This window comes from Alosa sapidissima, chromosome 9, assembly GCF_018492685.1.
Source record: "Alosa sapidissima isolate fAloSap1 chromosome 9, fAloSap1.pri, whole genome shotgun sequence".
Taxonomy (NCBI): domain Eukaryota; kingdom Metazoa; phylum Chordata; class Actinopteri; order Clupeiformes; family Clupeidae; genus Alosa; species Alosa sapidissima.
Window position 1 is genome coordinate 37301063 of NC_055965.1, and position 27500 is coordinate 37328562.

Below are 27500 nucleotides of genomic sequence, written 5' to 3' on the forward strand. Positions count from 1 at the left end.
CACTCCTCAGAGAGGTACGTACACACACACACACACACTCCTCAGAGAGGTACGTACACACACTCCTCAGAGATGTACGTACACACACACACACACACACACTCCTCAGAGAGGTACGTACACACACACACACACACACTCCTCAGAGAGGTACATACACACACACACACACACACACACACTCCTCAGAGCGGTACGTACACACACACACACTCCTCAGAGAGGTATGTACACACACACACTCCTAAGAGAGGTACACACACACACCTTCCTCAGAGAGGTACGTACCAAGGTGTGTACCAATACTACCCCCTGTAGACACACACACACACACACATACACACTCTCCTCACTAATCAGGAGAACAGAGATGTGTGTGTGTACCAATACTACCCCCTGTAGACACACACACACACACATACACACTCTCCTCACTAATCAGGAGAACAGAGATGTGTGTGTGTACCAATACTACCCCCTGTAGACACACACACACACACACACTCTCCTCACTAATCAGGAGAACGGAGATGTGTGTGTGTACCAATACTACCCCCTGTAGACACACATGCACACACACACACACGTACACACATACATACTCTCCTCACTAATCAGGAGAACGGAGATATGTGTACCAATACTACCCTCTGTAGACACACACACACGCATGCACACACGTACATGTTTGTGTGTGTGTGTGGATACCAATACTACCCACTGTAGACACACAAACACACTCTCCTCACTAAACAGGAGAACAGAGATGAGTGTGTGAGTGTGTACCAATACACTCCTCAGAGAGGTACGTACACACACACACACACACACTCCTCAGAGAGGTACATACACACACACACACACACACACACACTCCTCAGAGCGGTACGTACACACACACACACTCCTCAGAGAGGTATGTACACACACACACTCCTAAGAGAGGTACACACACACACCTTCCTCAGAGAGGTACGTACACACACACACACACACACACACACACAGGTGCGGTAGCCTATGTTTGTCTGTCTGGGTGCAGTCATTTACTAGCCTACAGTTAATGTCAATCGCAGGCTATAACCAAGAAAAGTAAAGGAGATGATTTGCACCAAATACATTGCTGTGGTTGTGTTTCTACAACATGTTGGCACATAATGTAATTTCTGTCAGAAACCAAGTAGGCTAACGTGACATAATGTAATTTCTGTGAGAAACTAACGTGAGTCAGACAGAAGATGTAGCTTATTCCTGAATTCTGTCCCGTAAATCACGTTAAAATGGTGTGATTAGCAACCAGAATGAAAAAAAATCCTGGGGGAGAGACCCCGTGTTATTATTATTATTATTATTATTATTGTTATTATTATTAGGCCATAGGTCTTATTTAAGCAACAGGTCCTATGAGTCTACACCTTAGTTTCAGAAATAAAGCCTCAGGTGCCAGTCATTAGTGAGCCATTGTGTTGTGTGTAAGTAGAGTTAAGAAAGAGTCTATTTTTGTGCAATGTCAATATTTTTTCACGTGCACTTGATGCTGGATGGTGTGTTTCTCTAAAGGCTGTATTTCACACACACACACCCACACACACAATAAATCCTTTTTCTCTGTCTCCTCCTCTCTGCTTGGTTCAGGTTTGTGGAGTTGGACGTGATTGGCTCAGATGTGGTGGGCGTGTCCCCATCAGGCCGCATGGTCCTATGGGATGTGAGCGGGGGCGGGGCTTGCCTGCTGGCCAGTGACGATTGTCATCTTGCTCGCTGGGCGGGGCCTAACACGCTCCTGACTGGACACAAGAACGGAGATGTGTGTGTGTACCAATACTACCCCCTGTAGACACACACACACACACACATACACACTCTCCTCACTAATCAGGAGAACAGAGATGTGTGTGTGTACCAATACTACCCCCTGTAGACACACACACACACACATACACACTCTCCTCACTAATCAGGAGAACAGAGATGTGTGTGTGTACCAATACTACCCCCTGTAGACACACACACACACACACACTCTCCTCACTAATCAGGAGAACGGAGATGTGTGTGTGTACCAATACTACCCCCTGTAGACACACATGCACACACACACACACGTACACACATACATACTCTCCTCACTAATCAGGAGAACGGAGATATGTGTACCAATACTACCCTCTGTAGACACACACACACGCATGCACACACGTACATGTTTGTGTGTGTGTGGATACCAATACTACCCACTGTAGACACACAAACACACTCTCCTCACTAAACAGGAGAACAGAGATGAGTGTGTGAGTGTGTACCAATACACCTCTCTGTATAACATGAAGACACACACTCACATACGTACATGTTTGTGGTTTGTGTGTACCAGTATGGGACACACTCTCACTCTCCTCACTGAGCAGGAGAACAGGGATTTGTGTGTGTGTACCAATGTAGAACACACACACACACACCTATCAAAGCACAGACAATACCACTGGAAAATACCATTGGGGAAAAAAAACACTGTTGAGAAGATGTTATTTATTGTTGGTTGTAAATAAAAGGTTTATCAGTATGTTTGTTTGTTTGTTTATTGTTGGCTGTAAATAAAAAGGTTATCAGTATGTTTGTTTGTTTATTGTTGGCTGTAAATAAATGGTTTATTAGTATGTTTGTTTGTTTATTGTTGGCTGTAAATTAAAAGGTTATCAGTATGTTTGTTTAAATATTTAAATAAAAAGAGCATTGTTTCCCCCCCATGAGGCTGGGTGGTGTACACACACACACACACCAATTACAAGTACATGAGGCTGGGTGGTGTACACACACACACACACACACCAATTGCAAGTACATGAGGCTGGGTGGTGTACACACACACACACCAATTACAAGTACATGAGGCTGGGTGGTGTACACACACACACACCAATTACAAGTACATGAGGCTGGGTGGTGTCTGTTCTCTAAAGGCTGTATCTCACACACACACACACACCAATTACAAGTACATGAGGCTGGGTGGTGTCTCTGTTCTCTACAGGCTGTATCACACACACACACACCAATTACAAGTACATGAGGCTGGGTGGTGGGTTCTGTTCTAAATCTGTATCACACACACACACACAGATTACTTCTTTTTGGTAGTGGTGGTGTTTTGTTTTTTTTGACAGAGGCAACGAGTATTTCAATAAAGAAGCAACGAGCATGTCTCGCCTTCCTACTCAAGCTATTACGGGCGTTAAATGGAAAATTGGGAATGTTCTATCTTACAAATTAACTGCATTTCACAAAAACGCTTTATTTCTGTATTAAAAACTACAGTGGCAAGTCAAGCAAAAGATATGTAGAGCTCGGGTCCTGTCTACATGCTAGCAGAGGCGAACGTGGAATATATGAGTGGCCCAGATATAATATGATATAAAATGTCTCAACTTAGTATCCGTCTCCGTCGGAGGCATACATTGGCCCAGATATAGTTAAACTCAGTATCATTTTTTGTTATGCAACGGGCACGGGAGACATGTCCTGTCTCTCTCCTCCTAAGTCCAGCTCCATGCGCAGCTCGGAGGAGACCTCGGTTAACAGGTGGTCCCAGTCCCAGCCTACGTCCTCCTCGCGCACCTCCTGCTCGGGGGCCAGCACCTCCGTGAGCAGCTTCAGGTCGATCTCCCCACCCAGAGACTGGAAGGCCGCGTGTTTCATCAGGTCCGTGTCGAGGTCCCTGAACGTCATCACTCGGTTCACTTGGAGACGCGGGGGAGCCGCCACCTGCATGCCGAGATCCTCCTCCAGCGCCTCGTCCAAATCGGGAATCACGGGGATGTCTCCGTCGCTGTCGGACTCCTGGGGCGTTTGTGGCCTAAGGCGATGGTCCTCCACTTCATCATGGACTTGTCTTTTCCCAGAAGCAGAGGAGTTTGTTGCGGTGGTTTCTTCAGCCCACCCTCCTTGACGTCTTGGGGGTTTAGGAGGCGACCCCTCTCCATGTGAACTAAAAGACGACTTCTTATGTCGTTGTTCGTCTGACGATTTAATAGCGTGGCGTGCTCTTCGACCAGACTTTGCAGCATTTTTTACATATTCGCCATCGCCAGGTTGAAGTTTATCGTCCATTTTTAGGATTAGCACTTCGAGCACAACGTTAGCTTCGAGCAGAAACAAAATAGCGCTCGTGTACGGTAACTATAACGACGCCTTCCCTCTGACGCATGCGCAGGCCGAACGTTTTAACCCGCTGCATTGTGGGTGCTCTGACAGTCAAACATGGCGTCTGGCATCCTTGTCCGGTGTGTCCGTGGAGCTCGCACGCTCTACAACCCCGCGCTGAGTTTGAGCCGGGGTAGCGGGGGAGTATGGACTGCGGTAGCGGTAGCCCCCGTGGTTGCCCGCCGGGACTTCTCGCAGCTGCGTCTCGGACAGGCACCGGGGAACGTGCAGGTAACTTAACCAGTGCGTGCCAGCGACATTATTTGGACCCAGGCAGGGTGCCTGCTCGTGTACTGGCGTGACCTCCATCGGCGTCTCAAGGCTGTCCTGACATAGCCTACAACGTTGACTCTGGTTACCGGTTTAACGTTACAGCAAATTTGACGCAGTGATTTCTATGCTCACGAGTGAATTAATGCTAAGCCATTACCTGGTTAATGCCAGTTGTACACATAATTTTGCTACTGGGCTTAGCAATTTGTATTTGTATGTTAGCGTTGTAAAACAGTCCCTGATAACATTCCGCCAGCGTTTAGTAACGTGTAGCTGCTATGTCCTGAGATACAGGTTTTAAGGTTAATTTGACCATGTACAGTCTTCACCGAGACAAACCCATAACAACTAGGCTACTACCAAGGTTTGAATCTTCATTACCCGTGGTTAATTTGACGGTGTGGACAGGTGGGTTTAGCTTAAGTCTTGGTGATTTGTATTTAATTCAGTTGAGACAAGAGGGTTGACGTTTAAAATAAGCATCGAAGAAGCCCAATGCAAAGTCTTAGGCCTAGTTTAGCCACAACTTGCTGGTAGCCACATGAAGGAGTTTTGAAAAAGCCAACCCAGCCCGTTAGCCCCCACTGTTACAATCAGCTGTATCATCTACTGGTCAGCAGGTTGATATACTTCATCAGGGCTAACACAAACACACACACACACATATTACATAATCTCCTGGTCAGCGGGTTGATATACTTCATCTGAGGGTAATAATGCAAATGACCAGCTTGTGAGGGATGGGGTGGTGGTAGTGTTGTGTGTGTGTGTGGGTAGTGTAGTGGTTAAGGAGCCGGGCTAGCGTGCAGTTGTGTGTGTGTGTGTGTGTGTGTGTGTGTGTGGTGTTTAGATGCTCTGGGAACAATGTTGACATTTAAATCGCTTTGGATTAAAAGTGTCTGCTAAATGAATACATGTATGTAAAACGTGTGTGTGTGTGTCACAGGGCCCGGTGTGTATGTAGATATGGCAGTTCAGTGGTTGTGATCTCTCTCTCTCTCTCTCTCTTTCTCTGTGTGTGTGTGTGTGTGTGTGTGTCACAGGGCCCGGTGTGTATGCAGATACGGCAGTTCAGTGATGTCCCTCCACTGACGCTGGAGAGCATCCAGGAGCGAGTATTCCACGTTCTGAAGCTCTACGATAAGATCCACCCTGAGAAGGTCACACACACAGCACAGCACAACACGTTCTAAAGCTCTGCGACAAGATACACCCTGAGAAGGTCACACACACACACACACACAACACACAAACACAATACACACAACACAACACAGCACAACACACATTCTGAAGCTCCGCGACAAAAGCAACCCTGAAAAGGTTACACACACTCTCACACTCAACACAACACAGCACAACACAATACACACACACACGCACAGCACAGAGCACAGCACAGCACTGCACAGAGCATAGCAAAAAACAATACACACACACGCACGCACGCACGCACGCACGCACACACACACACACAGCGCACAGTGCAACACAATTAAGATCAACCCCGAGAATGAAGGACACACTCACACAGCACAGCACATGTTCTGAAGCTCTATGACAAGATCAACCCTGAGAAGGTTACACACAACACACATAACATAACACACACTCGCACACACACACACACACACACACACACACACACACACACACACACACAGTGTTGCTTTTGTTCTCTTCTGCTCTGGCCCTGATCTGGCTGCACCTTCCTCATATGGGGACACACAAACTTGACGTTACTGTGGGGTTGTATTGTTAACTCTCTGTGTGTGTGTGTGATAGCTCCAGGTGACGTCACACTTCATGAAAGATCTGGGGTTGGACAGCCTGGACCAGGTGGAAATCGTCATGGCGATGGAGGATGAGTTTGGTACGCCACAAAACCATACATTAGTTAGTCAACAACAATAAAGACAGTGCCGTATTTAGCTCTGCTCGATTATGGCAAAAACTATCACAATTATCTTATTCAGTACTGAGACCACGATTATTAAACACGATTATTGTAGTCAATATTGAGATCACGATTATTAAACACGATTATTTTGGTCAATATTGAGATCACGATTATTAAACACGATTATTGTAGTCAATATTGAGATCACGATTATTAGACATGAATATTCAGTGATTTTGGATCTATCATTCATTTTCAAACCTTAAATTCTTTACATTTTTAAATTGAAAATTTAAATATAATCCAACAGAAAAAAAAAATCCATGTAAATCGATGATGCACACAACAACTCAAGACAAAAGCAGATCCTTGTTATGAAACTGAATGTAGCAAAATAATCATTAGATTTTGATTATGACTTGTAATACTTATGAAAAGAACATAATCACCACAATTAGGGCTGCTACAATTTATCCATTAATCGATTAGTTGTCATCTATAATTGGTCGTGTCATTCTACGCATAACTATGCAACACATCACATGTCATTCTAACTGTATATCTCTACTCATAACTGTAAAAGGGGGATCAGACAGGATGCGCGTTTTGCAGTGAGGTGCGCCCTTTTCATGTTGTTTCGTATTGGCAGTAAGTGATTTGTTTCGTATTGGCAGTAAGCAGGGCTGTAACGATATGCGATTCGAAACTGAAATCGCGACAAGTATCCATGATACTGTGTCGTGGTGTGAAAAGCCAGAACCGCGACACACCATTTCTAGTGTTTCATGCAGTGCTTTGCAGCTTATGCAGCTGCATAAGCAACATACATCTCCCGCTTTACTTACCGGTAGCCTACGTTGTCCAAAAATAATTAAACAAATAATTTCATGACTTCCTCTTACCCTCACTCCCTCTCCTGCTCAATGAACAATCCAAATAAAACAGTCACAATCGTGAAAGGAAGGACACATAGAAGACGGCTAGCTAAATTACTATTAAATCCGCTTAGCATCATTAGCATGCTGCATATATTTGTTTAAAACTCTTGCATTGAAGTTGACTGATCATCTCAATACCAACGTTTCCCGAAAGGGCCTGTCCCAACAAGTGTGGAACAAGTATTAGGCTACCTTGAAACTTAAACACACATGGGGAAACTGAACAGTACAATCAGTAGACTATGATAAGCTAGCCAACTATGCTACTTTGTTTACAATATTTCCAGGCTTCAACCAGAATTGAAGAGGTAGAGTTGTAATAAAAATAGTAGGCCTAGGCTATAGGCTAATCTGCATAAAGTGTGCTGTCATAAATATCAGATATTCAGTAAAAAAATATCAGAATATAAAATAATACAGATATATTATAGCCTACTATATATTATATTATGGGAGATCAGACAGGATGTGCTTTGCCGCTTATAAAACGCAAGGTGCACCATGTTTTCATAAAAACGCAGGCGCTTTTCTGGTTGGAGTTAAACTCGAGGTGCAGTAGGCGCAAAAAACGTGAGGTGCATAAGCAGCGTGCAAAACTCTTACTGCTGAGCTGATTCGGTTTGTGTCACGATTTTTGACCCGCGGAACCTTGATTTTTTTTTTTCTTTTCTTTTTTTGGGGGTGGGGGGGCTAGACATTCATGCTGGATCCACACAGAGGAAAGTGCCATTCTAAACAAGTCTCTTATGACCTTACTGTGGAACACATGGCCAGGCTTCACACCTTTATTCCTCAGCAGATTGTAACTTTGTTTGTGTGTGTGTGTGTGTGTGTAGGTTTTGAGATCCCTGACGTGGAGGCAGAAAAGTTGATGTGTCCTCAGGACATCGTTAAATACGTGGCCGAGAAGCAGGAAGTGCACTAACGAGGGCCCGACCTGTAAGTCAGCCAATTAGCACACAGCCCACCCACACAGCAGCCAATCAGCTTCTCACAGTCAGTAGCCTTTTAGCCAGTTGGAATGTATTGACATGTTGTGTGTTCTGTGTTCTGTTTCCTAGGCAACAGCTCCATGGTCCACAGGAAGCACAGCAGGGGACTTCTGATTGTTGATTTGACTTCAGTTCCATAGAAACACATACTAGAGTAAATAATTGTATAAATATAAATTCATTAATAAATATGGTAAAGAGTTTGATAAACAGAGTGTGTGTGTGTGTGTGTGTGTGTGGGGGGGGGGGGGACATGCTCAGATGGCTGTTGCTTATTCAGTCTCAGCGAAATCCCAGCTGGTGGTCTTTTCTGTCGGCGGGTGTGTGTGTGTTCTAAGGGTTCTGCTGTCTGTCTGTAGGCAGGTGTGTGTGTGTTCTGGTGTTCCGTTCCACACTCACTGACGCAAGGTTTCCCGGCACATCCAGGGTGCTTGTTCGCTGTTCTCTGAAGAACGTATCACTGTTGAATCAGTCGTGCTGTAGCTGCAGTCACTCCTGACGGAACCAGGTATGCTGCGCAGGAACATGGCTTCAGTCTGCAGCAGTTCTGTTTGAATCGGTTCGGTTCTGTTCGAGTGTTCTTGCAGTTCGTGTGTGTGTGTGTGTGTGTGTGTGTGTGTGTGTGTGTGTGTGTGCGCACTGTTCAGAGTGATGTTTTTCTGACCTAAGATGAGAGGATTGTTGGAAGTGTCATACTTGATTAAATTAAACAGAAATGATAATAAATCCCAAATGATGAAGCCTTTCTTTGCTTTCATTTCCCAGGAATGTATGTATGTGTGTGTGTGTGTGATCGCTTGTTTCGTGTTAGTGATGTATTCTCTTTATCTCAGAAGGATTACAGATGCCTGCTGCAAAACACACACAGACTGCAGCGACGGCCATCAGACCGCAGGGAAACACGCGCACACAAACACACAGCAGGCAAACACACACACACACAGCAGGGAAACACACATCCACAAAATTGGATCTTCTAGATTCATTAGATATAAAGTGAAATATTTCATGTTGATTGCGGTTTACAGCTCATGAACACCAGAAATGAGTATCTCATTTTAATCATTAAAGCAACACCAAAGAACTTTTCCTCTGTAGCACGCACTATTTGTTTATCCAGCACCGGCTTTGGAAATAACGATGTCCACAGACAAGGTACAACATGTTGCATGATTTTATGAAAGTAGGCTACGATGTATTGCGACATGCAAGTCAAATTTGTAGTTTCTTATGTCTCATTCCACCGAACTACAGATCCGCTACCCGATCTGGCAAACTTACATAGTGCGGTTATAGCCGATAGAGGGCCGCGAAGCGAATGCAGAAGTGCCGTTCACCCTGTTACGAGTTGATGAACCACTGAAACGATTTTGAAAACATTATTTTAAGGTACAAAAAACTTTGGTGTTGCTTTAAACGTGTGCCTGCGTCACTTGTCTGCTAGCTCAGAGGGGGGTGTGTGTGGAGATTGTGTTAAAATGGTCTGCTAGCTCAGAGGGGTGCGTGGAGATTGTGTTAAAATGGTCTGCTAGCTCAGAGGGGTGTGTGTGTGGAGATTGTGTTAAAAAAATTGTGTTTTTTTGTGCCTATTCCAGTCTTATTAAAGGGAAACTTGGCAGGATTTCCCCCTCTGCTGGAGAAGTTGTGCATTATGCTATTTCAAACTGGGGAAAGGTAACAAAGCACATGGATTTGTTTACAAGCTAGCAAAACGGTTTGCAAAAGTTTGGCAGAAGTATGTGGATGTTACAAGGTAAGAAACACGATTTAAAACTAGTTTCTTGTTTCTCACTTGTCTTTCCGGGACGGTAGTCTCAATTTTGCAAGGTTGGTTTTCCGCCTGGGGACGCGCAGCGGGGAAAGTCACCATTTTCACCGGAACAGGTCATTTAACCATCCAAATGATTTCTAAACGGGTTTATTACGTTGAAATAGTTGACAAGTTCTCATTTAAACGCCATGTTGGGCTATGGCCACTATGTTCTTGCACATTTCCCCCCCATGATAATACTGTTTCAGTGATCCAAAAGGCTCGAAGGATGTTCTTTATTATATGACAATTTGGTAAAATATCTAATAAAAGTGAGCCTGTCAATGCTCATGGCTCTCTGGTGCCAAACCTGGATGTGGGATAATAAATAGCATCATTTTCTTTTAGCAAACATTGAAAAGTGGTCCCACAGACCCAAACACCTTACAAAGGGTAAAAAGTGGTGTTTTCGTGTCTGCTAGCTCAGCTGTGTGTGTGTGTGTGTTTAGAGATGCGCGGATAAGTTTTAACGTCACCCGAACTCAAAATAGCCTTAGGCTACACCTGCAGCTCAATGTCATACAGGACACACCGACGCTACAGTAGTGCTGTGGCTCCCCCTGGTGACCGCAACAGGTAATGTCACTATAGCGCTCACCACTTCACTCACGGGTTGACTTGAATTTCCCCTGAGGATCAATAAAGTATCTATCTATCTATCTATCTATCTATCTTTCTCATCTGTCTTTTTGTCCATCCTTCCTCCCTTTCTTCCTAACTCCCTCTCTTCCTCCCTCCCCTTGGTTGAAGGAAACAAGGAAGGAACAATAGGAGGATGGAGGGATGAAGGGAACAAGGAAGGAACGATAGGAGGATGGAGGGATGAAGGAAACAAGGAAGGAACAATAGGAGGGTGGAGGAATGAAGGAGAGACAGATATGAGAGTTTGAGTAGATATGAGACGTCCTGCTCACTCACGCATCACTTTTAAGAGACGTCAATTACTGATGATGCGGCACATCACCTCTGAGGCTTGAATAAACAGACACGCAAATTGCAGAGAATGTGAACTTATACCAAATCCTAAAGATGTCATATGAACATGGCCTCTTCCCACTTATTGACCCTGATAATGAGTTAATGTTTGATATTGACCCTGATAATGAAGGGTGGTACAGGGGGGTAGAGCTGGGCAGGGTGGTAGAAGGGGGTAGAGCTGGGCAGGGTGGTAGAGCTGGGCAGGGGGGTAGAGCTGGGCAGGGTGGTAGAAGGGGGTAGAGCTGGGCAGGGTGGTAGAGCTGGGCAGGGGGGTAGAGCTGGGCAGGGTGGTAGAAGGGGGTAGAGCTGGGCAGGGGGGTAGAGCTGGGCAGTAGAGCTGGGCAGGGGGGTAGAGCTGGGCAGGGGGGTACAGGATGGTAGAGCTGGGCAGGGTGGTAGAGCTGGGCAGGATGGTAGAGCTGGGCAGGGTGGTAGAGCTGGGCAGGATGGTAGAGCTGGGCAGGGGGGTAGAGGGGGGTACAGCTGGGCAGGATGATAGAGCTGGGCAGGGGGGTAGAGCTGGGCAGGGTGGTAGAGCTGGACAGTAGAGCTGGGCAGGGTGGTAGAGCTGGGCAGGGTGGTAGAGCTGGACAGTAGAGCTGGGCAGGGTGGTAGAGCTGGACAGTAGAGCTGGGCAGGGTGGTAGAGCTGGGCAGAGCTACACTTGTACTGTGTACTATACTTACTTACTCACTGATGTGCAGCAATGAATGAGCATGTTGGCTTAGACTCAAAAACAGCTTCAACAAAGAAAGTTCAGGAATACAAAATGCATAGAAATTTCATTTTAATGGACAATGCAAGTTACAGATATACAAAACGGCATTTCAGAATTTATCTTTTAAAAGACATGTCTGCACAAGCAGGCTCATTTAAATGCCTATTTAAAAGCCTTGTGTATTGGATGGATATGTTTGTAAATACCAAAACACAAGGACCCTAACAGTGTGTTCATCAATAACCGCAGGCACACCCTACACACAACCCCAGAAACTCACTCATAAGAACGTGTATTAGAAGAAACCATATGCTGATCTGCTCCCATATGATCACTGATTAAAAACATTAACCATGTCCCAAATAACAAAAGTCAAATGTGATTTACTTTTTAAAATCCATCGATAATCAGGAATCTTGTGCTTACTGACATAGAGGCAGAGCCTACTTTAACTGATAGTACAGCATACTCACTCAGCCAACCTGACATAGACGGCACACTACCATTGCAGTACTCAGCCAACCTGAGATAATGACAGCACACTATCACTGCATACTCAGCCAACCTGACATAATGACAGCACACTATCACTGCATACTCAGCCAACCTGACATAATGACAGCACACTACCACTGCAGTACTCAGCTAACCTGACATAATGACAGCACACTACCACTGCAGTACTCAGCTAACCTGACATAATGACAGCACACTATCACTGCATACTCAGCCAACCTGACATAATGACAGCACACTACCACTGCAGTACTCAGCTAACCTGACATAATGACAGCACACTACCACTGCAGTACTCAGCAAACCTGACATAATGACAGCACACTATCACTGCATACTCAGCCAACCTGACATAATGACAGCACACTACCACTGCAGTATTCAGCTAACCTGACATAATGACAGAACACTACCGCCGCATCAGCCAACCTGACATAAAGACAGCACACTACCACTTCATCAGACAACCTGACATAAAGACAGCACACTACCACTGCATACTCATCAAACCTGACATATAGACAGCACACTACCAGCGCAGTACACACAGAAGCCAGGGTAAAGGGGCTCAGTGAATGTGGCCCGGTACGTGTGCAGGTGTGTGAGTGTGTCGGAGGAGACACGGTAGAAGGACAGGACTCCGGACGGCCAGTCCAGATACACTCCAATTCTGCGCGACGGAGACGGCTCAGTGTCTATGTCTGTGTAAATATTGTTATGTTTGGCTATGAACTGACCGCCGGCACTGCACCAGATGCTCCAGGACTTGTCGTTTTGGCCCACCACGTGTTTGGGACAGCAAGCTGTTCTGTCAATACTTCTGTAGGCCACTCCGATGAGCACACTCTCATCATTGTAGGTGACCTCCCAGTAATGGCGTCCAGTTAGCGCCTCACAGCACAGCACCTGGGCGCAGCAGCTCTCGAAGCGATCGGGGTGTGGCGGGTAGGAGAAGTTGCTCCTCCCCTTAAAGTTCTCCACTCGTCTGTTCCCCTCGGACAGGAGGAGAGAGCTGGAGGCCGTGTTTGGGTCCAGCGTGAGGTCACAGGCATCTGGACAACACACAGTAAACAGCGTCATGGCAACACAACCTAAGTATTTTTTATTTCCCAGTGACCACTGATAACAGTACGAGGAGACTCGGACACACTCACATTGCCGCACATCCGTGAACCTGCGCTGGGCTGGGCTGAACTGGGCTGAGGTGCTGGCACTGTGAGAGGGAAAACAAACAGCTTAGTGACCTCAAGAAAATGAGTCTCACATGTCCACTGTGTCCACTACTGTCTATCTGAGTCTGACATGTCCACTGTGTCCACTGTCTCTATCTAAGTCTCACATGTCCACTGTCTCTATCTGAGTCTCACATGTCCACTGTCTCTACTGTCTATATATGAGTCTAACATGTCCAGGTGCTGGCACTGTGAGAGGGAAAACAAACAGCTTAATGTAGTGTGACCTCAAAACAATGTCCTCTGTCAATCTGAGTCTAATATGTCCACTACTGTCTATATGAGTCTAATATGTCCACTACTGTCTATATGAGTCTAATAATATCCACTACTGTCTATATGTCTAATATGATCTCACCCCTCTCCCGGTGTCTAGATCTCACCCCAGTTTGCTAGATACCCCTCACCCATCTAGATTCTGCCCCAATCAATCACTCTAGATACTCCTCACCCATCTAGATCCTGCGCCAGCCTCTCTAGATACCCCTCACCCATCTAGATTCTGCCCCAGCCTCTCTAGATACCCCTCACCCATCTAGAATCTGCCCCAATCAATCACTCTAGATACCCCTCACCCATCTAGATTCTGCCCCAGCCTCTCTGCCAGGTCACTGCGGTGGATCCTCCTCATGATGACCTTCGCGACCTTGAGGGAGTTGGCAATGCCGTAGGCCTCCCTCATCTTGCAGGCGATGTCTGTTGGGTCATCGCTCTCCAGGCGGCCCTGGGGGACTCTGGGATAGCCGTCCAGCTGGGCGCTGCTCAGGTACAAGCGGAACCTTCTCAGTTCTGCTGAGCGCAGGTCATCTAGAACACCCAGGAGCAGGTCCAGAGGGTCGGCCATGCTCTAGGCCTGAACGCATAAACAGGTAAACAGATAAACAAGCAAACAGACAAACAACAGCCTGGCCAATCACAACCATTTATCTGTGCACCAATCAGTACAGGTTATCTTATATGGGGAGGGCCTTATACAGTGATAGACACCACTGGGGCACTATCTCAACCAATTACATTTGCATTTACAAATTATCTGAAAAATAAAACCAGCATTTGTGTAGGTCACGATTCACTTAAACACACACACCAGCAGTCGTGTAGGTCACTATTCACTTAAACACACACACCAGCATTCGTGTAGGTCACTATTCACTTAAATAAACACACCAGCAGTTGTGTATTAATTGATCAAACACAACTACTGGGTGTAGGCCTAAAGACACTTAACTGCATAACTGTAAACCCAATGATCAGCTGACAAGGACAAGAGGTGAACCTTGTCCTAAGCACTGGGCAACAGGTGAGCCTTGTCCCTTGTCCTAAACATTGGGCAACAGGTGAGCCTTGTCCTTTGTTCTAAACACTGAACAGGTGAGCCTTGTCCTAAGCACTGGGCAACAGGTGAGCCTTGTCCTAAACACTGAACAGGTGAGCCTTGGCCTAAACACTGAACAGGTGAGCCTTGTCCCTTGTCCTAAACACTGGGCAACAGGTGAGCCTTGTCTTAAGCACTGGGCAACAGGTGAGCCTTGTCCTAAACACTGAACAGGTGAGCCTTGTCCTAAGCACTGGGCAACAGGTGAGCCTTGTCCTAAACACTGAACAGGTGAGCCTTGTCCTAAACACTGGGCAACAGGTGAGGCCTTGTCCTTAACACAGGTGAGCCTTGTCTTAAGCACTGGGCAACAGGTGAGCCTTGTCCTAAACACTGAACAGGTGAGCCTTGTCCTAAACACAGGTGAGCCTTATCCTAAGCACTGGGCAACAGGTGAGCCTTGTCCCTTGTCCTAAACACTGGGCAACAGGTGAGGCCTTGTCCTAAACACAGGTGAGCCTTGTCCTAAACACTGGGCAACAGGTGAGCCTTGTCCTAAACACTGAACAGGTGAGCCTTGTCCTAAGCACTGGGCAACAGGTGAGCCTTGTCCTAAACACTGGACAACAGGTGACCCTTGTCAACAACAGAAATGGAAGGGAATCTAACACTGAGAGGAAGAGGAGGAGGAAGAGTGAGGATAGGACGATGTGTCCGAGATAAACCTGGAACGATGTATCCTAGGAAAACCCGTTTTGTCAAATGTGTGTTACATTGAGTACATTAGTGTGTAACTGACTCAAACATAATCAGGTCATTTGATGTGTAGTGTTTTGTGCTTTGTGCAATTGAAAATTACAACATATTTGGAAAACAGGCCTGTGATGGCTACATTTGGACCTACATTTGGGAAAGACCTTGCTGGAGGAAGACTCAACTGGTGTGCCGTCGTCAAGGCATGGTGCCGTCATCAGAGCAGGGGGCAGAGTCTTAATGAAAAGAAAGACGAAAACGAGATGGTCATCGGAGCACAGGGCAGAGCCTTAAAGCAGCACTACAGAAGATCTGCTCTCAGCCTTAAAGCAGCACTACATAAGATCTGCTCTCAGCCTTAAAGCAGCACTACATAAGATCTGCTCTCGGGGCAGAGCCTTAAAGCAGCACTACAGAAGATCTGCTCTCAGCCTTAAAGCAGCACTACATAAGATCTGCTCTCGGGGCAGAGCCTTAAAGCAGCACTACATAAGATCTGCTCTCGGGGCAGAGCCTTAAAGCAGCACTACAGAAGATCTGCTCTCAGCCTTAAAGGTGCCATGTGTAAGAATTGAGGTAAAAATATCCAAAAAATGAGCTACACGCATCAAAAGAATGAGAGGAAATAAGGGCGATGATGTCATTAAAAAAATGACAAGGTATAGTGCTGAAGAGATATCAACCTGAATTAGCATGCTAAATTACTAGCCACAGCCCGACAAGTGTCATAATACCAGTTTCGGCCATGGGAGGCAGTATCGGGTAACATAACCGCCAGCCAAACTGCAATACACGTGTCTCGGTTGTTACTCTAGGGTAGACAAACTCACTTTCTGGAGGTATACTGTCCCATCTTTTATGGAATGTGGAGTATGAATTGATTTTTTGGCAGACATTACACATGGCACCTTTAAAGCAGCACTACAGAAGATCTGCTCTCAGCCTTAAAGCAGCACTACATAAGATCTGCTCTCTGCCTTAAAGCAGCTCTACAGACGATCTGCTCTCGGCCTTAAAGCAGCACTACAGAAGATCTGCTCTTGGCCTTAAAGCAGCACTACAGAAGATCTGCTCTCGGGGCAGAGCATTAAAGCAGCACTACAGAATATCTGCTCTTGGGGCAGAGCATTAAAGCAGCACTACAGACGATATGCTCACAGGGTCCCCCTACAGTTGAGAAGTGCAATAATAAACAAACTAAACATGTGTCTTTTGCTACAAAGTATAAAAAAATTAAATCTAACCAAGTAGCCTGGGTGTTCCCATGCTGCCTTGCGCGCGATTTGATTCACGCTGCTAAGGCAGCCTGGAGACCATGGAGCAAATTTTCGCCTGAGACGCATTTGATAGACATCCGTGGCACCCAATAAACGGATCTGGGCATTTTGTTCAAATACGAGAAAATTTACGTTTGGTTCCCAGACCACGTCTCATTGAGAAGTGGTGGCGCTAGCCAGGCTACTAACCAAGTGTTATTAATCTTATATTAAGATCAAAAATCTATTTGGTATTGTTTTTAGTACGAAGAGACTTACCTAGTGCTCTCACAAAAGATCATTTTGACTTCATTTGAGAAGACTGACATTTTAAGGAGTCTTATCGAGACAAATTTGCTCAACGCACTGGCAGCCAAATGTACTTGTTTTTTAGCACCAATTTGCTTAATGGGGGTGTGTACGGAGGGGCACTGTAATGTAACTGCCCTCATCAACTGCCCTGTAAATGTTCATGCCCCCAGAGTGTAGCACTGTAGCTCACTGTAATGTAACTGCCCTCATCAACTGCCCTGTAAATGTTCATGCCCCCAGAGTGTAGCACTGTAGCTCATGAACATGCCCCCAGAGTGTTGCACTGTAGCTGCCCCATGTTAATGCCCCCATAGTGAAGTGCTGTAGCTGCCCCATGTTCATGCCCCCAGAGTGTAGCACTGTTATGCCTAGCTGCTCTAACTGTTGGCTGCAGCAACTTGAACTAGGTAGCATTGATTTTTCATTTTATTTTGTACAGACAATACTCGGTGACCTCAAGAAACAGTGTGAGTGTATGTGTGTTAACAACGACGTCTAGAGTCCGTGTGTTAACAACGACGTCTAGAGTCTGTGGGTTAACAACGACGTTGCCTTCGTGCACTTTGGCTCACTCCACCCACACAAGTGTCCTTATCAGTTGCAGCCTGTTGCTATAAAGATCTGACGCCGCAAAGATGGCTAATATTGTGTTATTCTTACAGACCCTAACACAGAAGAGAGAGAGAAAGAGAGAGAGATTGATTAGACTTTGTCAGAATGTTATTAATAAGTAATGAACAGATGTTTTAATATGCTAAGAAAAGGAAATTTTCATTGGCTTGATTAAAGACATGGCTGAATGCGTTAAGTGGGCCTAGGACAAGTGTTAGTCATAAAGTTATAAGGAAAAGAAAGTTAAACTATGAAGCAGCCAGAAAGAGAATCAGGAAGAGCCACAGGCTATAGCACACAGGACACACACACACACACACACACACACAGACACACACACACACATACACATACACATACATACACAAACACACACACAGAACACAAAATCACAATACCGGATCAAACTTGACCAACAGGCAGAGGTTCCAAATTCTGAGTAAGTCCAGGCACGCTGAGCAAGTTTGTGAAGGTCAAACTACACAGCCGGGGTGGTGAGCTGAACCAGGAAGTAGAGCACACTGTTGAAGCCAAACTACACAGCCGGTGATGAAACATAGTTGTAAACAGTTCTTCTTCATGAGCTGAACCAGGAAGTAGGTGAGCCCAGGATCCTAGTAAAGACGTGGAGCGGAATTTGGAACAGGGACTGCACACACACACACACACACACACACACACACACACACACACACTCTACCCCCCCCCTCTCTCACACACATACAACTCAAGATGTGGAGCGGAATTGGAACAGGAGAGAGATAGGTGTGTGTGTGTGTGTTTGTGTGTGTGTGTGCAACAGCAACGCACAATTGGCTCCACAAATGAATGCATGTGCCAGTGCAAATGAAATAAACCACATGATAACATAACATTTCTAAAAAATAAATAAAATATAAATAAAACACATGATAACATAACATTTCTAAAAAATAAATAAAATATAAATAAACCACATGATAACATAACATTTCTAAACGATTGCCCTTTTATGCTTTTGACTGTTACTTTGTTTGCTTGTGTTTACGTTGAATGAGCCCTGTGTATGAAATGTGCTATATAAATACACTTGCCTTGCCTTGAAGAGATCTTGATTGGATATATTTCTCATTTTCTATTTACAGGCCGGTGCAACAATTTCACTGGATAATACGGCAAGTGACACCACCAGACAACCAGAGATTGGATAAGAGAGCTCCAGATCCCGCCCTCTTTAGGCTACATCCATTTGACTGATGTCTTCAAGCGCCAATCTCTGTTTTGATCCTCGTTGTCTGTGATTTATGCTTACCAGAGGTGAAAGCTTCAACTAGAAACTTAAATCCCAATGTTTCGGCTTGTGCATAATAGTAATGATGTATTTTAAGTTGCGGCAAAGAAACTGCTGATATCTGCAGTTGTTTATTTCAGCAGTAGGCGTTCGAGGTTTCACCGTAGGGTTTCTTAAGCAATCTGCTCCCAACTTTCTCGATCGCGGCACGCTTGCTTCGTCCCCAGCTGCGGCTCTGTGTCCAGTGCAGTAGTGGAGCGCCATCTAGCGGCTAATGAGACGAAGTGCGTTTGATGTCACAGTTTAGGTGTCATAGGGCCTACATATACGTTTTGAAATCGAGTTTTGGAGGTCTAGGCTTAGTTGTAACCAGACATGTATAAAGTACTGTTTTGGAGGTCTAGGCCTAGTTGTAACTAAATACTGTAAACATAAAAATCCATATGACGGTGTGTGTGTGTGTGCAGGGGCGCAGGAGATATTTTGAAAGTGAGGGGGACCAAATGTGAACACAAACCCATAGTGAGATCAGATTTCCAGATATCGGATCGCCACCTCTGGCCCACTTTCGACCATCATATTTTAAACTTGCCAGAATATTAAGATAATACCATTGATTGTTTTCAAAATATGTTTTGATTAAAATTGTCAAAACTGTGAGATGAGCACAATGCCAGATCTGCCCTCAGACCAGCTTCTTGCTATGTGCAATTCTACTTTTATTTAATTTCTTTAGTTTTATTTTACACTACTTGGGCCAATGGTAGAATACTCTAAAAGCAACATGATGTTGATACAGTATTTTATGAAGCCATGAATGAATCATCATGCCTATATGATCCAAACATAGACTACATGATCAAATAGCCTAGTTAGGCCTACAGTACCTAAATTGTCTGGTATAAACCAAATCAACTCTCCACTATGTGTCTGCAGTTAATATTTGTGCAATGTTAGAACATGTTGGCTTAACAAGTTACCAGTCCAGAACACACAGAAAATTGCAACAGAAAGTTGCCTTTATAATCAACTACTATTTGTTCCAACAGCATTTAAACAAAGCATTTATAAAATTGAAAAAAATATATATATTACATAAGAAGTACAATAAAATACTGTTACTGTAGTAACTGTACCACATTATCCCAAGCTTCAAAGAGCTCCCCATGTCTGTGACAGCCAGACGTGACACCGCTAAATTCTCAGCTTGTTTATACCCCACACTGAACGCGTAAGAAAGGTCCATCACTCTGGGGTGTGGTAGCCTACTCTCTGGGATTTATGCACCAAGGTAACTGAAGTATCCAATTTGTGTCTTGAAATTATGTTTGAAATAAATGTCTTAGAACAAAAACTTTCGGTAGGCCTATATACTTGTATTTTATAGTTAGGCTAGTGAAAACGAGTTGATCAGTAGGCTAGTTGAGTTTGTTATCAATAAACATAACAGCTAATGTCATGTTGAGCAGGAGATAGGCTACCATAAATCCTCAAATTATGCCCGGGATTGATTCTATTTATAGCCGGACAAATAAAGGCAGGTTCCCATATTTGCCTATACCATACCAACAATTACCATCAGTCCACCAGCGCTAGAAGACACTGCTTCGATTTAAGTCAATGAAATAACACCTCTTCTTAATATTTTATTATATTGTTGGTTGGATTAATAAAGTCGTTTTCCTACCATGGGTCTCCAACACACGTTCTCAAGCTCATTGTCTTGCCGCCCCTTTCGAGCTAATTACCAGAGGCTGAAGCCTACTACATTTAACGGAATTGTTGCGTGACTCAAGGCATTCCAGCCTACGAATTTAATAAAAAGTAGCCTAATTAAACAATAACTCAATTTAGGCTACTTGGCTACGCAAAAAAGTTTCTATTACAGCACAAGCCCTATTCAATGAATGGCTGCCATGTCTCGCAATAAACAGCGGTGGAAATCCAGACACTTTTTCAACTGCTTGAAACATAACAGTGAACCATCAAATATCTCCCAGAGTTCAGTGCCCATCAGTCCCAACATTTAGCAATATAATCAAACAGTCCAAAAGTAAATTAGATCCCAAACCAAACCAAAAATGTTATGCTTTTGATGGCCTACCAGTATGCCGCTCCAAACGAAAAGCATCTCTAATGATGGTTGTTAGTAGACAAACTGGCTTCAGATATCCAACAGAGTGAATATGAGATTGTGCAGTCTTACAGTACTGTAGATGGCTGTGGTTAGTGATGTGATGCTGTTAATGGGGAGTTTTACATAGTTAGCGCAAACCCTATAGGTTATTATTTATTTAGCGTACCTGTAAGGCTTTTTTTCCTTATCAAAAGTGAGGGGGACGACGGCCATCTCTTCAGCACTGCGTGGGACATATCCCCCACGTCCACCGTGCCTCCTGCGCCCCTGTGTGTGTGATTTGGTGTGTGTGTGTGTTGGTGTGTGTGTGCTTGTTTGATATGACAATTTTATTTAATGAATAAGAGTGACATGATAGATCTGTTCAGTGAACGACGTGGACAGATAACTCTCTCTCTCTCTCTCTCTCTCTGTCTCTTTATCGGAGTCTCTCTCTCTCTCTCTCTCTCTCTCTCATTAACCTACATCGGAAACTCTTTCATGTGCTACACCTAAACTTTACGGTTTTCCGGTTCCAAAAAAAAGAAAGAAAAAGTTGGAAGTCCCTAGAATTCTACCTCCCAGGGCGCGCGCTTAATAGCAGTCAGATGGCGAGCCGCAACACACCTCCCCATAATGCACGCACGCACACACACACACACACACACACACAGGCATGTTGAGCTCTGCCCATTCACAGCATTTCCGTTAGAAAGCAAATCCAGCTCCGTATAGTCGTCGCTGTCGGAGAGTTTTGGTGATTGGTGACATTTCAGAATAAAACGCTCGATCATTAACGGGATTGTATAAGAAACTCAGGGAGTTTATTGACAGGATCGACTCTTTTGGGGTTGAACGAGGAGACTGTGTTCTCTACTGTACTCTGACAGGGAAGCGCGTGGAACCGTGCGCTGTCCGGGGATCTGCATTGATCTCGCGGATGATGCGGGATGTTTGAGTGCGCGCAGAATGCCCCACCGACTCATCTGGCTCGTGCTTGCCTGGCTGTGCGGAGGTATCCATGTGGTTGTATTTGCGGTTGATTTACCTGTTGATTCTCTCAGTTTGTATTTAAATGTTTTGTTTGCGGTTGATTTACCTGTTGATTCTGTCAGTTTGTATTTAAATGTAGGCCTCGCCTATTTCAATGGGACAGACTTGCCGAACGAACACAGCATAGCCTACAGTTTTCCTAAAATCTACAACACAACAACCAGTTGTAGCCTACACATGCTGTCAGTTACCAAAATGAATCGTGATTTTTTTCGTAGGCCTACTTCATGACACTAAACCTTATACTGTGTTTAAGAATGTACGTGGTTGGAGCGAGCTTCTGTGTCGTGTGTAAGCGCGTGTCATTTCAACAGGTGAGGGGCTGTCGGGTGCTCGTGCGGACTGCGGGGGACAGTTCGATCTGCTTCGGGAGAAGCACGGCTCCATCCGCGCACAAATCCCCGCTGAGAACGACCAGATCAACAGCGGTAACCCCCTCCGGCACAGCGCGTGCTCTTGGAGTATTGAAGCCCCAGTGAGCCAGACGGTACGACTTGAGGTGGTGTCCATCGCCCAAGGCTCGCGCCTGCAAGTCCGCTTTCGAGACAGGGAAGCTGAGACCGGTGAGCGCGCGGTGTTCTCCGGTAACGGGACGGTCGAGCTGACGTGGAGAGTTGAAAAGGCAACGGGAGCTGCCCAGACGCTCGAGGTGCTTTTCGCCGGTGAGTTTGTTCAAGTGTGTGTGTGTGTGTGTGTGTGTACGGGTGTGTGTGTTGTATTCAGTAGGAAAGTTTTGATTTTGTTCCTGTACTTTGATGAGGATTATTACCACTTGGCTGGTGTGGTTCTCACAGCTCCCTGGCTTATTAAAATGTGTGTGTGTGTGTGTGTGTGTGTGTGAGTGTGGTTTGTGTGTGTGGTGTGTGTGCGTGTGTGTGTGTGTGTGTGTGTGTGTGGCAACATGAGAAATATTTGTGTTAATAACAGTATGGCTGCCTATTGTTTATTCCACTACCATTACTGTACTAGAGAGCTATGTTTCCATCCTGACCTGTGTGTGTATGTGTGTGTGTATGTGTGTGTGTGTGTGTGTGTGGTGTGTGTGTGTGTGTGTGTGTGTGTGGTGTGTGTGTGCGTGTGTGTGTGTGTGTGTGTGTGTGTGTGTGTGTGTGTGTGTGGTGTGTGTGTGTGTGTGTGTCTGTGTGTGTGTGTGTGGTGTGTGTGTGTGTGTGTGTGTGGGTCTGATAAAGAGGACTCTCCCCTTCCTCAGGAAGAGAGACACAATGGAAGGGAAACGTCTGCCGCACCATCGACACACACTCTCACACACACACACCCTCAGCAGCCTCGCAAACACACTCTCACACACACACACTCACATACACACACACACAGAATCCCTGACCCCTCACACACCCACCAACCACAGCCCTCGGGTCACCAGACTCCGCCCCCAGTCCGCGTCACACACATCCCTACACACACAACCCCCCACCCGACACACACCCCCCCCCAACCAACACACACACCCTCCCAACCAACACACACACCCTCCCAACAAACACACACACCCTCACAGCCTGAACTAGGGCCGAGGTACTCACACACACACACTCTGACTGAATCAGAACTGGATGAGAATCTCATCACAAACACACAATCCGATACTGTCCCAGTACACACACACACTCACACACCAGCGCAAACATCTTCACACACACACACTCACACACCAGCGCAAACATCTTCACACACACACACTCACACATCAGCGCAAACATCCTCACACACACATCCCGATACTGTCCCAACACACACACACACTCACACACCACCACAATCATCGTCACACTCACACAGCGCGTCACACTCGGGGGGTTTCCACGGAAACACCCTGTCGCGCTCAGAGGGGCGGAGCCCCCGCAGCATCAGTCACCACCCGGGCATCGCCATGGAAACGACCCCGACCTGGACAGGAAGACGTGGAATTTCCAAGATTGTGACCCTGCCGCTCGTCTCCCCCGGCAACCATGACATCACAAAGCCTCGGCCAGTAGCAGGCAGAACGAGTCAAGCGCCGCTGGTGTCCTCCGAGGATCCAGGCAAGAGCAATCGCCCAGACGCAGCAGTGTCAGGCCAGTCAGGCATCACCAGCCGCACGCCGATCTCCAAGAGCACCGATTCAGACCCAACTAATCAACACCCTGCCCGTTCTGATACTGACCACACGCTCACAGAGGCCAACACACACACACTCACAGACACCAACACACACACACTCACAGAGGCCAACACACACACCACAAACACATCAGATGACATTAAAACCACACCACACACACCTCCAACTGACACACACTCACCACAAACACACACACCTCCAACTGACACACACACGCCACAAACACACACACCTCCAACTGACACACACACACCACACACACCTCCAACTGACACACACACGTCAGTCACAGTGGAGACACTCACTTCAGACACACACGCCACACACACGCCACACACACACACAGCACACACAGCACACACAGCACACACACACATGCCACACACAGCACACACAGCACACACACACACAGCACTCACAGCACACACACTCATGCACACTACATCCTCTTCCACACCTGGGCTGCCAGTGACTACACCTGTTGACAATGTTACCCCTCCCCCCCTCTCTCTCTCTCCTCCTCTCTCTCTCTCTCTCTCTCCTCCTCTCTCTCTCTCTTTTTCTCCTTCTCTCTATCCCTCTCTCTCTTCATCCACGGCCCTTTCTGACTCCACTCAGCCTAGTTCTAAACCCCGCCCATTTGACCCCACTGTGACCCCTGACCAGAACTTTAGGGTCATCACCTTGGTAACTCGCCATCTTGATGTTCCGGCCGCTGATGTCGTCACTTCTCCTTCCACACGTGATTCTGGAACCTTCCAAACACACACACACACACACACAAAGGCACACACACACTCCAACACACAGACACACACACAAACACACACACACACTCACCTGGGGCATGGCTCAGAGGACACACCCACAGCGGACCACAGCCAATCAGACGACACCAGTCAGATGACACAAACACAAACACACACAGAAGCAGACACACACTCCAACACACAGACACACACACAAACAGAGGAAGACAAACCCTCCAACACAGAGACAAACACACACACACAAACAGAGACAGACACACGCACTAACACACACACTCAAACAGAAACAGATATGCACACCAACACACACACCAACACTCAGATGGACAGTTCTCCACTGCCCACTCCCGCCTCTGTTCCCCCAGTGGACAGGACCATGACCAGCACCCGGACCCCACACACACACACACACACACACACACCACGTCCGTCCATTCACACACACACACCACACCCGGACACTCACACACAGACCCCCTCCACTCACACACTCTCTCTGCCCACACACACACTCTCCCCCTCCACACACACACTCTCCCCCTCCACACACACACTGTCGCCGCGACAACAGTCTGACACACACACGCCCATGCCCCACCCCCTGGGCTCCACCGAGGCTCCTGATTGGGCGCACCGAGGCCGTGTCTTTATCGAGGAGGACCAACCGCCGCTGGTGAAAGGTGAGCTGTGATGTCATTTCCTGTTCATTTTGTCACCTCTTTTTAATTTAGTCTTAGTATTGTGGTGAAATGTCCTTTTTAGTCTTTGTCATATTTAGTCATTCAAATATCATTTTGTGTGTGTGCATGTGTGTATGTGTGTGTGTGTGTGGTGCGTGTGTCTGTGCACGTATGTGTGGTGTATGTGTGTGTGTCTGTGCACATGTGTGTGTGTTGGGTGTGTGTGTGTGTGCATGTGTGTGTGTGTGTCTGTGCGTATGTGTGTGTGTGTGTGTGATGTGTGTGTGTGTGTGGTGTGTGTGGCGTGTTTCGTCTACAGAGGAGAACTTCCAGCTGCTACTGCAGGTGCTGATGGAGGAGAATTGTTCACGAGTGGAAGGATCAACAGCATGGGTACACACACACACACACACACACACCTACACACTCACACACACACACAGCCGGTTGCCGGTTCGATCCCTGACCCAGTAGGGAAAAATGTGGGCAGTGGAAGTGGTTGAGCACTGCTCTCCCATGCCCACATCCACGGCTGAAGTGCCCTTGAGCAAGGCACCTAACCCCTCACTGCTCCCCGAGCACCGCTGTTGTTGCAGGCAGCTCACTGCGCCGGGATTAGTGTGTGCTTCACCTCACTGTGTGTTCACTGTGTGCTGAGTGTGTTTCACTAATTCACGGATTGGGATAAATGCAGAGACCAAATTTCCCTCACGGGATCAAAAGAGTATATTTACTTATACTATACTTACTTACTTATACTTGTACACAAATCCGGCGAAAACACGAAAGTAAAGCAGCGCCGCCACTACTGCGTTGCCCTGCTGCTAAGCAAGTAGCCAAGTGTGTTGGTCCCGTAGGTGGCTGTAGCAGACGTTAGCTGTAGATGCGAAATCTTCTTCTTTTTCTTAGTTTGTATCTGTTCAGTGATGCCGGGACAAGCGTGTTGTGTGGTTGGCTGTTTTAACAACAGTAGGAATATACAGACCTAGAATTAATCCATTTGTGAAATTCACAAACCCTTGTTGCACATTGAGTGCCCATGTTTACAGGCTTACGGATTACACAGAGTTCCTTGTCGAGTGGAGGACCAAGATGTGCGTTAAAAGTGGATGAAATACATACGATTAATAAAATAATCCTGAATACCTGTAAGAACATGTATTTTACTGCTACAAGTGGTCGTGGCTAATAGTTATTTGCAACTTCTGAAGCTTGTGAACATATTAGCAACACAGCTAGTAATGATAGCATTCGGTTTATTGTTGTCATTAATTAATACACGTCTTAATACATACTGTAAATTACCTTCATTGGTAAGTTTTGGCCACTGCCTGACATCTACCCGATGTTCCCTTTCACCTGACATTTTATTTCATGAGCAGGATCTCCTATTTGATATTCTCTGACAGGATGCTTTCATTGAAAAGCCATTAGAAGGCACCGGCCAGTGTCACACCGTCACACTCCGCAGGCACGCAGTAATGGCAGCAGGCAAGATGGCGGCGCCCACAGAGTTCGCGGCGGATTGGTGTGTAGACCCATTTCCGTTTGTGTTGGTGTAGTAACTCATCTTCTCCTGCAGATGGAGCCCTTTCTGCAGAGGGTGTCAGGCTACCAGAATCACCATCTCATCTGGAGCAGGTATCTCATACACACACACACACACACACACACACACACACAC

The 27500-nt window shown here is 46.1% G+C and overlaps 6 protein-coding genes across 10 annotated transcripts in view; 4 read left to right on the plus strand and 2 right to left on the minus strand.

The window, feature by feature from the left end:
- Window positions 1-1921, plus strand: part of palb2 (partner and localizer of BRCA2) — a 14519-nt gene extending 12598 nt beyond the window's left edge. Inside the window, exon 9 of the mRNA XM_042104420.1 lies at window positions 1636-1921. Coding sequence (XP_041960354.1) covers window positions 1636-1837 — 202 coding nt within the window. The 3' untranslated portion in view covers window positions 1838-1921. The remainder of the gene's footprint in view (window positions 1-1635) is intronic.
- LOC121718522 overlaps window positions 1-27500 on the plus strand; it is an 823508-nt gene that overhangs the window by 737415 nt on the left and 58593 nt on the right. The window lies entirely within an intron of this gene.
- LOC121718992 (intraflagellar transport protein 43 homolog A-like) lies at window positions 3273-4208 on the minus strand. The gene has a single exon (XM_042104481.1). It carries the CDS (start codon window positions 4105-4107, stop codon window positions 3493-3495), a length of 615 nt encoding a protein of 204 aa, XP_041960415.1. The 5' UTR covers window positions 4108-4208; the 3' UTR covers window positions 3273-3492.
- On the plus strand, window positions 4221-9044 carry ndufab1a (NADH:ubiquinone oxidoreductase subunit AB1a). The gene is made up of 5 exons (XM_042104506.1): window positions 4221-4431; window positions 5517-5633; window positions 6259-6346; window positions 8148-8250; window positions 8373-9044. Exons 1-4 carry the CDS (start codon window positions 4258-4260, stop codon window positions 8234-8236), a joined length of 468 nt encoding a protein of 155 aa, XP_041960440.1. The 5' UTR covers window positions 4221-4257; the 3' UTR covers window positions 8237-8250; window positions 8373-9044.
- LOC121718972 (neoverrucotoxin subunit alpha-like) lies at window positions 11862-18495 on the minus strand. Of its 5 annotated transcripts, none has more exons than XR_006034060.1 (6): window positions 18204-18494; window positions 15777-15861; window positions 14133-14410; window positions 13480-13538; window positions 12755-13377; window positions 11862-12672 (listed from the first exon to the last, which is right to left on the minus strand). XR_006034060.1 is itself a non-coding variant. In XM_042104452.1 (6 exons), exons 3-5 carry the CDS (start codon window positions 14399-14401, stop codon window positions 12830-12832), a joined length of 876 nt encoding a protein of 291 aa, XP_041960386.1. In that variant the 5' UTR covers window positions 14402-14410; window positions 15777-15861; window positions 18204-18495; the 3' UTR covers window positions 11862-12416; window positions 12794-12829. The 5 variants fall into 5 exon arrangements, 4 of the variants coding, with proteins under 4 accessions (XP_041960386.1, XP_041960385.1, XP_041960384.1 ...); XM_042104452.1 differs by having other exon boundaries at window positions 11862-12416; window positions 12794-13377; window positions 18204-18495; XM_042104451.1 differs by having other exon boundaries at window positions 12794-13377; window positions 18204-18495.
- Window positions 24732-27500, plus strand: part of si:ch211-14k19.8 (interphotoreceptor matrix proteoglycan 2) — a 10440-nt gene continuing 7671 nt past the window's right edge. Inside the window, exons 1-3 of the mRNA XM_042104187.1 lie at window positions 24732-25816; window positions 26136-26209; window positions 27399-27457. Coding sequence (XP_041960121.1) covers window positions 24742-25816; window positions 26136-26209; window positions 27399-27457 — 1208 coding nt within the window. The 5' untranslated portion in view covers window positions 24732-24741. The remainder of the gene's footprint in view (window positions 25817-26135; window positions 26210-27398; window positions 27458-27500) is intronic.